The following is a 13,037-nucleotide window of genomic DNA, read 5'->3' as shown; positions in this document are numbered from 1 at the left end:
CGGCATGCATTGCTTTGCTGGTTTCGAACTGATTTGTGCGATATTTTATTTACTTATTAAATAGACAGAAAACATGAAAGCATTGATATCACTTATTTCGGGCACAATTTCTGAGACATAAGAGTATATTCTTTTATGAAAAGATACACAGTTTACTTGTCTTGCCAGTGCGTAGCGCTCAAGAATTCGTTTGCAGCATCTTTGGCAATGCCAATGCAGGTATTATTAATCTATTTGATCCCTCGACAAATTCGATAAGGAGCCCCCTCCCCCCCCCCCCCTCCGAACCATATTTCTGGCTACGCCACTGACGTATACACGTGTATCAGACGGCGAAGCACCTGCAAGGAGATATACGTGGGTTTTGCCCCGTGCCGGACGAGTCAGACAGGGGCAATCTTTGGAAAAGCAGCAGCGCGTGCGTGTTTTGCGCACGTGGCGTATTGATAAGCACCGAGGGCACTGGGGTGTATTCACCAGTTCCGTGCAGGTCAGCATAACCCTTACGGAGGTCCCACCTTTCAGCGAATCGGGAAAGAGAACCGCGACTGCGTTTCTTCGAATGAACGAAAGAAATCCATCCCATTGCGCGCTGTCTACACGTCTGTGATCGTTTCTGTCAACCAGATCCGCGCACTGGAGCTAAATTAACGGCTGACAACGGCCGAGCCTTATGCACACTCGAAGTTGTCGGACCAACACCACCTTTCTAGGTGGCGTTGGTCGGACGCGTAGATATCACTGAGCTGCGCGGATTAGGTGAGGTGGAGCATGAGCGGTGACAAGTGGTCGACGCTGTCCTTCGACACTTATATAAGCCGACGCGGGGTGGCTAAGCGGCGATTGCACAGCAAGCGTTGTCATCAGTCGGGAGTCCCGCTTCAGTGTCTAGTCCCGCCGTTCCTCGTCCTGACAGTTACCCTCGGCAACATGGTTGGCGCGCTCGCACTGTGCTCCGCGGTCGCTCTGCTGGTCGGCGCTTGCGCCGCTCCTTCCTACGATGAGAGCGCTCACCCCGCACAGGGACCCGGCGACATCGCGAGGCGCTTCGAACAAATCGGTGAGTAATTACGCCGTAATTATATTACGCTGTTCGACGTCCCGAAAGCGCACGCACTCTGTCTTGTGAACGAAGCCGTTTGTGAAGCGCTCAGTATTCACTACCTAGCTGGGCATCTCTTGACCTGCGCCTCAATTTATTTACTCGTGCATTACTGCACCCTATCCCTCCCCCCTCGCATCGAAACGCGGCCGCAGATCTGCGACCTTGTTCGCTTGCGTAAATGTCCCAAAAAAGGGGAGGCGCGTCATATCTGTCAAAAATAATAAGAACAGCAGGGTTCGATTTTACGACAGCCCTGTTGTATGGTTCTCATCTCACTCTGTAATTTAATTGCGTTCAATTAATTTGCGACAGCTCGTCCGGCTTTCAGATCAACCTCAACTCCTAGGCGGTGTCTTATAGAACGAAGGCTCCTTTTTTATTTTTCTACTCGCTTCAATTTGGTCCTAATGCATGCTTGCGATAGCTTGTGTTGTATTAGGAATAGCATCTGCTGATGCGTAACGTTTTGTCTCAACCTTCACTGTTTTAGTCGATCTATACCGGTAGGCGATTAACTTTGCTCAGGAACCGGCCGCATTCTACAACAGAATATCCCAGACCACGCGCCACCTCTATAGGCACACTTCTCAAGACGCCATTTCATTTCCGCGTTTCTGTCACGGAGCCCCGTGATTTGTATCTTCTATTTTACGTTATTGTTCTAACACAGCATCTTATTCATGTTTCAGAGCAAGCATGTTTTCAAGAAGCTCAGATGACTGCAGAAGAGACATCGACAGTAAGTACAATATAGCCGGAAAACATTGTCTGTCTGTGTTTGTTCGGTCGGTCGGTTGTAGAGCACCGGGTCCTTGTGTGCCGCATACAGTGCCTGTTCTTGAAGCTAGCCTAGCCAGTACGAGGTGCTGTTGAATTAACACGTTATAGAGCTTCATAGCTGCATTTACAGATGTCCGCGGGGTTACATATCATTCCACTACACTAGTACGATTGACAATCAGAACTTTGAAAAGAAATAATGATTCGACGGCGTCTGTGTCAACAAATTGGTTGACATTGCCAATTTATTTTATCGTGAGGATTTTGTGGCCGCGCTCTAGTAAAATGCATGCAACATAGAGCTTGTTCGTACCAGTACATCATTGCACGACTGCTAACACCTACCCAAATATATATATATATATATATATATATATATATATATATATATATATATATATATATATATATATATATATATATATGTGTGTGTGTGTGTGTGTGTGTGTGTGTGTGTGTGTGTGTGTGTGTGTGTGTGTGTGTGTGTGTGTGTGTGTGTGTGTGTGTGCCCGTGCGTCCGTCCGTCCGTCCGTCCGTCCGTCCGTCAGTCCTTCCGTCAGTCCATCCTTCCGTCACTCCGTCCTTCCGTCCAATCGGTACGTATACGCCACTGTGTAAAGTCATGGCAAATGAAGCACATTCTTACCTTGCAGGTAGTGGATGTCCGCAAGCGAGCCACGGAAGAAGTGGGATCGCAAAACGTGGTGAGCATTCCTTTCACTTTTGAGATTGACGTCTTAAGGTCAGAATTACTACACTAGAGGTTTCTATATTCCTTTCACGTATACACCGTATCAGCCGTACACGCTCCACACAGGAACGAGGGCTACTCAAAAAGAAGGAGGTATGAGAGCTGCCAAGCTACTAACAGATCAGACAGACAGTTAAAGACGTTCGCACATGGACGATACGCTCGCTAAGCCACTACTGCAATCTGACACATGGCGAGGGCCTCCACGTCTTCCTTTAAATAAACAAACCAAAAAAATGTAAACCCTGATCTTCGCATCCGCTTTGTCGGACGGAACGATGGAAAATTTACCGGCTAATATGGTTAAAACATCTTATTGAAGAATCAGTTCGCTTCACTGCTCGCACAACTTTCAGTTTTTTTCGCACGGACTAGGATGGCGTAGTATCGAGCGTTTTATCAAACCGGCGTTGAGATGTATCGCGGTTTGTTTCGTTTTCCTTGTGGGACCCGGCATATTCCCACAGGGAATTGAATTAATTTAGATTTGCATTACCTGTTTAGTTTATGGGCATTCTGGTAATTTAATTACTTCTTTTTTTGCTTGCATCCATTTTTCAGAACCAGCAGCTTGACTTCCTGGAGTACATTGTGAGTATATTATGCAGTAACATGTTTAGGCTAACTGAACTAACATCAATTTAGTCTTGGAAGTATACCTGCAATATGTACCATACAATGTTTTGTTCAGTCATCATAATAATCTCGTAGAAACAGACGAGTTCGACGACAACTTCATTTAACGTCACACTTCTAAGTCGCGGAGGAGTTGGACGGTGAGCCGCGCTTCGCTGTTGCCCTTTCATATACAGGGTGGTTCAGCGAACACTTTCAAAAGTTTTTTATAAAATATCGTCGGTGGCAGCTGGATAGCGCAATTTTAGTCCATAAGCTGGTCTACTCGGAGAGGCGGACAGGTACAAAAATTTCAATTTCATAATCGACTAATTAAAAAATGCACTAATTGCGTTTTAATAATATGGGCCTTATGGCCCATATTGCAATTTACAAATTCTAGCCGTGAAGTTTGCAAGGCGGATCCACTTGGAACGAATTATCAGGATGACACCGGCTTCGAGATATTGATTCCCGAACATTGCGGAGAAATGCATTGGCTTTCCAGTTACTTTTGTGCTTCAATGCATAACACGGCATTTTGTTAAGAAAGTAAGTGGAAGGACAGTGCATTTTTGCCGCAACATTTATGGCGCATGTGCCGTAAATCGTGTCATCCACACGATTTCTTTCAAGCGGATATGCCTTGCAGTCTCACCCGCTATAATTCGTAAATTGCAAAATGTGCCATAAGGGGATTAGTCAAAACGTAATTAGTGAATTATGTGAATTAGTCGATCATGCATTCAAATTTTTTTGCATGTCTGCCTCTTCGGGTAGACCAGCTCTTAGACTAGAATTGTGCTATCTGCCACAGCCAATTATAAATTTTTGAAAGTGTACGCTGAAACACGCTGTATATATAAATTACTCGATGAAAAACATAACGTTGAAATAAATTTGCATTTCTTAAGGTGTATTTACTCAAATACCGATACAGTCGCCAGTAACGCTTGTCTTTCAAATATATATTTATATATAACTTTAATAGGTTTTCATCAGTAAAACCGCACTCGGCCTTTCGATCCTATGACATATTATGTTTATACGCGTATTTCAAAACGTAACACTTATTCGTTGATTTTAGGAGTAAGGAAATAACACAATTAGCACGGTTACGGAAGTTAACAAAAAAAAGTTCATGCCCCCGCTCCCCTTGCGTATAATAGTTGCATTGGGTGTATATGCAACGCTGTATACAGGCTTGTTCTGCCATATAGCGCGATCTTACAAAAGAAGCGCCGCGGTGGAAGCTTTCAGAGTGAGCTGGGCATATATACTCACGTAAATTTCCGAATATAGCAGCATGATCGACCACCGAAGACTAACTGCTTACTTCGGATGCACTACACAACCCAAAAGAACCGGTAGTTGACAGTGGGTGCGCTTTGTTCATTATATATCGTTGGAGGTTGGCCTAGGTATAATTATACAGTTCTAGAGTATTGCTAGAGAGGCATTCTGCTTGCTTTCATGCACCTTCCATAAAACTGATTAGCGACATCGAAGCCTTGTAACCACACTTAACAGTTCACAGCGTACACGAGAAGGAGCCGCACTTGCCTGCTTGTGACTGATGCTGCATGCTGCGGTGCCGATGCATCCTTAGCAATTCAGGCCGTCTCTCCGCCAGAAAAGAAACATTGCTCCGTAGTAGCAAAACCGGCTTTACTTATGTAATAGGTGGCCTCATGCCCAATGGAAAAAGATAATGCAGAATACAGCCATGCAGATGTATTGGGTGGGCGCCTAAAGAAAATATAAATATCTATACTTCCCTTCTCAAGATATGAAGACTACTGGGCAATGTCCAAGAACCTATACGGCCTTTCAGTGTCGAAAACGCCAAGAGAAACGGTCACGATTCGGCATGGCCAAGCTTCGGGAATGCGTGTAGCTTCTGCGCCAACGATACAACGCGAGAACCTGTTCTTCAGTAACGGAAAAGTGACGGATCTCTAACCGCTCCCTAAAACCTGCCCAGCACACTTCTTAACTGTATACGCTTCTCTTGCCTCTCACAGGACCGCTACGCGCCCACCCCTGAAGTTGCCCGCGGCATCCGGTCCAAGTGGAATGCATTTACAGTCAGTATTTTATATATTTGTGTGTGTTCATGGCTGCAGTAGGTCATCCTCATCCGTTCTGCATGGATACGCTGCACATCACGCTGGGTTATTATTAAGCGAATACTTACTGTAATTATCGCTAAATTTATATATATATATATATATATATATATATATATATATATATATATATATATATATATATATATATATATATATACGCGCTTGTGTATGTGTATATATCACCACTGTATGCAGAGAGAACAGGGGGAAGGCGGGTGATGGAAATTCAAAAAGATGAGCAAAACGACAACAAGGTGAAAGCCGGAGCCAACGTTTCGACAAGTGGACTTGTCTTCTTCAAGTCTTCTTCTTGTTGTCTTCTTTTCCTTGAAGAATACAAGTCCGCATGTCGAAACGTTGGCTCCTGCTTTCACCTTGTTCTCGTTTTGCTCACTGTTTGCAGGGTGTGAGTGTATGCGGTAGACAGCACAGTGAAAAAGCTTCCGCGCCGACGAACTCCGTGGTGTAGAAACAACATAACATGTTTGTTGTGACGCGAAGCGCCAACTGATAAGACAAGACGATGCATTGACGGGGAACCACGGAACTGCCTTTATTCTCATGGCAATCGCTTATATACACTTTATATAATTGACAGCGCCCCCTATACACAACACATTCCCCCTCATTAACAAAAAAAGAAAGGAAATAAAATCAATCCACTTTCGCGCACTCATTTCACATCACATGAAAAGAACGACGTTCTTACTGTCAGGTAAGCTCGTAGTCTTGATATCGTGCTGGCACTCTTTGTTCGTTCCGGCCTGGTGCGAGATGGTGCTGTGGTTGTGGCCAATTGCGATCGAGAATTGTCTTGCTGATCGGGAACCTCTAGGATAGACTCCGTTACTGTGGGCTGTGCACCGTCAGAATGGCTGGCGCTTCCCTGGGTGTCTTCTGATGGCACCATTTCAGATTGATTCTCGACGGCGGTAGGGGTATTTTGCTCCGCCATCTTCCCTGTGTGAAGATCCAGGTCGCAGGAAAACCCCGAGGCCGCACTGCGTTGCGCTGTAACCGCGTCAGCTAGTGCCTGTCCTGTCCCAACTTTACCAATTACTGTTAGTTTTGATGCGTTCCATTTCGTACCGTTTGCCAGCAAAAACGAATTCGTGCCCACTCGTCTCTTCACCTGGATCGGCAAAGAAAACCTGTGTTTCGTCTTTGGTCCGCCTTGCTTTATTTTTACGAAATCTCCTGGCTCAATGGTAGACGCTCTGGCACCTCGTTTTTCATCGGTGTACTTTTTTGTTCGTTGTTGCTGCTCCTTAACGCGCTGTTTCAACTTTTCCATGGCGGCACGCGGCTCCTCGAAAAATTCCCTTTCTGGGAGGCCAACAACATCCAATCTTGTTCTGGGTCTTCTTCCATGCAGTAGGTAAGCCGGTGACGCTCCTGTAGTTGCATGTGGGGTGGCCCTGTAAACACCCAGGTAGTCCCAGATTGCCTCCTTCAGTGGTCTTCGTTCCAATGCCGCAACCTGAATATATTCCTTGAGAACGCGGTTGAACCTCTCAATCTGACCATTGCATTGCGGGTAATACAATGTTGCAACACAATGCTGGATTCCCCGATCTCGTAAAAACTGCTCAAAACATGTCGACATAAACTGACGCCCATTGTCAGTCACAATGCTTTTCGGGTACCCTTCTCTCGCAAAAAGTTCCAAAAGCACTTTCACTACTGCCTGTGCAGTGATTGTGGACACAAATGCCACCTCGGGCCACTTGCTGTGGTAATCAACAATAGTGATTGCAAACCTGCACTCCGGAGGGGCTCGCTCCATCGGCCCAACGATGTCGATTCCCAGCTTTTCCCACGGCTTCTCGGGCCACTTTACTGGCTCCAATGGGGCAATTACGGTTTTTGCCGATTTATCTGATGCTTTGCAGATAGCACAATTGCTAACCAGCGATTCCACATCCCTGTCCATTCCGGGCCACCAGTACTGTTCCCTTAACCGTTGTTTGGTCCTTACAATGCCTGGATGTGATTCATGTGCCATCATGACCAGCCTGGAAGTGAGTGTCGATGGGGGAACGACCCGTTCCGCGCGAAACAGTAGCCCGTCTATCACCGACAGCTCTTCTTTTATACGAAAAAAGGACCTTAAATTTCCAGCTAAACAGCCCTTTTCCGGCCATCTGGACGTAACATGCTGCGCCACCTCATTTAATAATGAATCATCAGCTGTTTCTGCTTGCAACTCACTCTTAGTGATCATGCTGGAAACCACAGCAACTACTTCCTCCACCGGTTCGTCCTCTGCAGAGGTCAAAGGTAACCTAGAAAGTGCATCCGCAACGACATTGGTGTTCCCCTTTGTGTACTGCACAGTGAAGTTGTATCTCAAAAGTCTAGCACACCAGCGTTCAATACGCAGTGGGCGTCTTCCAACCCCATTTGTGGACAGCAGTGTCACCAAAGCCTGATGATCAGTTCGTAAGACAAACCTGCGGCCCCACAGATAAACGTGCCAATGTTCGCAAGCCCATAAACATGCCAGCGCCTCTCGTTCCCCGGTAGAGTACTTGCGTTCTGTAGGAGTTAGTGTCCTCGAAGCGAATGCCACTGTACGTACTTCTCCGTCGACTACCTGCTGGAGCACAGCTCCCAGTCCATATGCCGAGGCGTCAGTGGTCACTTGTACAGGCAAAGACTCATTGAACATAGCCACCACCCCGCATGATGACAGCATCTCCTTGATCCTGCAAAAGCTCTCCTCGGTGCTCTGATCCCACACGAACTTCTGTCCTTTACGAAGAAGTCGTCGCAGCGGCTCCACCACCTCTGCATAATTGGGAAGAAAATGTGAGTAATAGCCTACGAGCCCAAGGAAAGACCGCAGCGAGACTACATCGGCAGGCGTTTGTGCTTTAATCACAGCATCCATCTTTGACTTGAGTGGGGCAAGACCACTTGCACTCACACGATGACCCAAAAAGGAGAGTTCCTTGACAGCGAACAAGCATTTCTGGTTTAGCTGCAGCCCCGCCTCAGCGATCCGATGCAATACGTCGCGAAGGTTACGGTTGTGCTCGTTCTTAGTCTTTCCAAAGACTATGATGTCGTCGATATAAAACATCACGCCCTTGCAGCCTTTCAAGATTTCTTGCATCATTCGCTGAAACGCGGCTGGTGCCGATGCGAGGCCAAAACACACTCTGCGGAACCTAAATAAGCCTTCGTGCGTAATAAACGTCGTTAATTCGCGACTATCTTCGGCTAATTCCACTTGATGGTAGGCTGCAGTAAGATCCAGTTTCGAGAACCATGCTGCTCCGCTCAGCGCATGCAACAGTTCCTCAGTGTGCGGCAAAGGGAATCCATCAATGACTACTGCTTTGTTCGGCTCGCGTAAATCGACGCATAGACGAATAGTTCCATCCTTCTTCTGCACAACCACTATAGGAGACACCCATTCCGCAGCACTGACCTTTTCTATAATGCCTGCATCCAATAATCTTGCCAGTTCAGCCGCTACCTTCTCTCGCAGCGTCAGGGGCAAACGTCGAACCTTCGCTGCTACTGGTTTTACATCTGTACGCCGCTTCACAGAATGTACGAAGTTTTTCGCTAATCCCAACTTATCAGCGAAAAGAAAGGAAAACTCACATAATTCAGGAGGAAGCGACTGGGGGCTGACCGTGATTTGCAAACACTCCAGTGTAGAACCGATGATGTGCAATTGTAGCTGGTGGACCCCATCCAGTCCTAGTAATGCCATGCCTTGGGGAACAACGTAAAATCGAAGGCAAGCCGAGTTGTTCCCGCGTACAACTCTGGCTGTGAACCATCCCAAGACCGGAATTTTCTTCTGTGAAAAATCCCGCAGCGTCGCTGAAGCCGCAGTCAAAGGAAAGCTGTTGGCGAACTTGGCTCGATAAACGTGGTCTGGCAAAATAGACACCGACGACCCAGTATCTACCAGCAACTGGAGTGGCTCGTTCTCAATAACGACATCAACGACCAAAGTCCTTCGTTCCCCTTGTCTGACCGCCAGTACAGTGAGCACGTCCTCCTCGCTAGCGCCGTCGTTTCGGACCGTCCGCACGTCCCGCTCTGCCGACCTGCCACAGACCGCTCGAAAATGTCCCATTCTGTGGCACTGGGAACAACGTTTCCCCCGTGCTTTGCATTCCTGTGAATTAGCTAGGTGCCTTGTAGAGCCGCACCGGTAACACTTGCGCACCGGCGTCATTGCCGCGTCGCTGTCTGGACTTTTGCCTTGAGATACATGCTGCACTATGTCCGTTTGTGACGACCCTTGGTCATAGATCGCAGCCCCCTCCGCTGCCTGCTCGTACGTCTGTAGCATTTCCACTGCCTCTGCGAGCGTAAGCTGTGACCCCTTCACGAGCAATTTCTGTCGCAACTCAGTGCTCCGTACTCCGTCAACAACCCTGTCTCGCAGAGCCGCTTCCAAGAATTGCCCGAAGTCGCACGTCTTTGCTAACTGTCGGAGAGCACTGACGTACTCTCGTATCGGCTCGTTCGGCAGTTGCCGACGTAACGTGAATCGACGTCGCTCGACCAGTACGTTGACGGTGCTTGAGAACTGCCGCTCCAATAGGCTCAACGCCTCCGTGTAACTATCCCCTTCACTTGCCTCCGTCCTGTCTTTTCCTGCTGGTTTGCTTGTCTCCGGCCCGGCTTTTGTCGTGTCTGACGTTCGTGCCGGCTCTGGGCCCAATGTGCGAAAAACACGGCGTCCCTCGACCCCAAGACATTGCAGCAGAATGGCCTTTTTCCGTAGTGGCGGTTGCGCGTCCATCCCCGTCGCTTCAAGAAAATTTGTGAAATCCTCGCGCCACTGCTCCCATGGAATCGTCGCATCCCCAGGAGTCTCCAGGAAAGGCGGTAATGGCGGTAGTCCGTACGCTGCCATTTCGTAGGTGACGCCCCTTGGAACAGCACGGAGCCAGGTAAGGGAAAATAGTTCGTCGCTAGCTCGCTAGCTTCGCCGACTGCGCCAGATTGTTGTGACGCGAAGCGCCAACTGATAAGACAAGACGATGCATTGACGGGGAACCACGGAACTGCCTTTATTCTCATGGCAATCGCTTATATACACTTTATATAATTGACAGCGCCCCCTATACACAACAATGTTTTTATTAGTCTGGAGCGTATTCGAAGATGTAAAAACGTCACCTGCTCCCGAGCACCGACTTTTTCGGCTACCGCATACTAACCTTTCTTGCTTGTTTTTCAGGTGTGCGTTGGTCGCGAAGCTGCTAAACTGGCGTCCAGGTCGTAATGCTTTCACTCCTGCTGCAAGACAACCACTTCCGAGTGGGCACTTCTGAGTGGGCACTGCACTTGTGGCAGCTTTTCGTAAATAAATTGTCTGATTTACTTATTCACTGCGTGTGTCATCAATTGTCATAAAGAGAGAGAGATGGGGGGGGGGGGGGGGGGGAGAGACGCTGGCCTTTACGAAGAAGCCGGAAATGTTTTTGCCTTGCTGACGGCCAGACATGCTATGCACCCACACACGCACGTACACGCACGCATACACATGTGATGAGCTCCAGCCACAACAGTGTCATTTCTTTATTTCACCAGTGATACAAAAAAATTTGGAGGGCGCTTAAGAGGAAGCTTTAGCTCGAGTGCTCCTATCTAAATACATGTAAAAGGAGAATTCGTTTTTCTCGGCAACCACTGCACCAAATTTGACGAGGTTTGTTGCATTTAAAAGACAAATTTAAAATCTAGTGACTGTTGGTTTCGAATTTTTGAGTTAGGTCGTCAATTTTCTATTCAAAATTGGCAAAAATCAAAAATTTTCATGAAACGAAACTATCAAGCTTACAACTCTGTAACTCAACCACTAAAAATGATAATACGATTCTGTGAATTGCATCTAATAGTACATCTAAAGCGGACAAAATTGATATGTTACACATGAATATAAAAAAAAAGTTTAATCATAGGGAAATACAACTTTTGCAAAACCGTTGTAACCAACGTAACAAATTCACGTAAGATGTAAAATGACATATTGAATTTGTCCACTTTGAATGATCGAATGGATGCCGTTTACAGAACCGGAATATCAGTTCTTGATGCAGAGCTATGAATTTGTAAACTTCGTGCTTCTATTTTTTTCAAACGGTCAAATATTTGAAAATCGTTTTAAGAAAATTCAAGCCTTAAATCGAAATTGCGCTCCCAACAGTCGCTAGAATTTAACTTTCTCTTTCAAATGCAACAAATTTCATCAAAATCGGTCCAGGGGTTATCTCATAAAAACGTTTTTGCGTTTTACATGTATTTGAATAGGCCGCGTCGGAGTTGGGCCCGAGCTAAAGCTTCCTCTTAAGATTCGCCTTTAAGTGTGAAAGGCGCTAGCATTCAAAGATCCCCGACTGCTTCTCGCGCTTCCCGGCAACTGCAGTGTATGCCACCCTAATGTTTACCGGGAAACGCTGGCAGCGAACACTATGCACGAAGCCGAGCTTTCTGGTAGAAACGCGGGCTCTTGCGTGGGCCGATGCCGGAGGTACCAAGTGCACAGCCCCATTAAAAAAAAAAAGAAAAAAACATCATTTTCAGGTTTCTGTTACTGTTTCGTACTTTTACTATTTCAGTCTTGGAAGATTTAATACAAAAGGCACGCGCTGTCAGTGTATTCTTTCATGACATTTGTTTGTGGGATGTCATGCTCAAAATTCCGAGGAATAACTTTGTCAAGAATGTGAGACAAGGCACAAGCAACATTGGTGATAGAATGGTGTGGCCATATAACCCACATATACCGCATGTCACATAGCCAGGCATACGTATATACGAGAATTTCCGCTCGTAGGGACAACAGCGCCGGACGCCTATACGGCCGGTTTTTCAGCGACACACACACAAAAAGAAAATCGCAGTTCCGCGCGAAAGCCGAAGCATCGAGTGCAATAGCAAATTAGTAGATAGCTGTACGAAGTAAGTAGTTTTATCGGGCGTAATGATGATAGAATGCGTAAGCGTGACTCAGCGAGGACGTATATAGAAAGAAATAGACACATGGAGACAGCACTGTCTCTGTGTGTCTGCTTCTTTCTACGTGCTTGTTCAGTCGCGCTTACACATCCTATCATGGATTCAAACCAACTAGCCCGCCAACGTGTTTTAACTAAATTACCCAGCACGGTGTCACGCGCGCACAGGTAAACATGAACACATCTCGCTCGATCTAAAAATTCTGGAGTGAGGAACCGCGGCAGAGGCAAGCTAATTGACCTTCGTGCATCTCTCGCTTCAACGAGAACGAAACGTCGAAAGCAGAGCGCACACTAAGCTACCGGCACTACGTGCACTCTGCAAACGGGGGAGGCGCGCACTTGAGCGGGGAAGAGGGGCGGGGTAGGTATGTGTTGTTGCACGTAGTTTTTCGGCAGGTATTCCTGGTACACAGAAATTTCCGAAGGGAGGGTGGGGGGGGGGGGGGGGTCACGTGCTTGGTTCGCCCTTCTCCTGTGGCTACGCCCCTGCAGAAACACTACCTCTTGCAATGTTCACTTCTCGACCAATCCACCTTCTTCCTCCTCTTTGGGCTATTATCTATTCCAACCCTCCCTCCACCCCCTAACGCCTACGAAAATACAGGCACGCACGTACTAGCCTTTCCAAGGCTGTCTTTTTGGTCATATTGCAGTAG

General features: G+C 47.0%; 1 protein-coding gene across 1 annotated transcript; it reads left to right on the top strand.

Moving 5' to 3' along the window:
* The first annotated feature begins 325 nt into the window (after positions 1-325).
* On the top strand, positions 326-10,749 carry LOC135919964 (uncharacterized). The gene is made up of 6 exons (XM_065453986.2): positions 326-1,060; positions 1,795-1,844; positions 2,539-2,589; positions 3,198-3,227; positions 5,276-5,338; positions 10,599-10,749. The coding sequence occupies exons 1-6, from the start codon at positions 772-774 to the stop codon at positions 10,641-10,643; spliced, it is 528 nt and encodes a 175-aa protein (XP_065310058.1). The 5' UTR covers positions 326-771; the 3' UTR covers positions 10,644-10,749.
* The last annotated feature ends 2,288 nt before the right edge of the window (positions 10,750-13,037 follow it).

The sequence above is a fragment of the Dermacentor albipictus genome, chromosome 2 (assembly GCF_038994185.2).
Source record: "Dermacentor albipictus isolate Rhodes 1998 colony chromosome 2, USDA_Dalb.pri_finalv2, whole genome shotgun sequence".
NCBI classification, from domain to species: domain Eukaryota; kingdom Metazoa; phylum Arthropoda; class Arachnida; order Ixodida; family Ixodidae; genus Dermacentor; species Dermacentor albipictus.
This window is presented reverse-complemented; position numbering and strand designations above follow the sequence as displayed.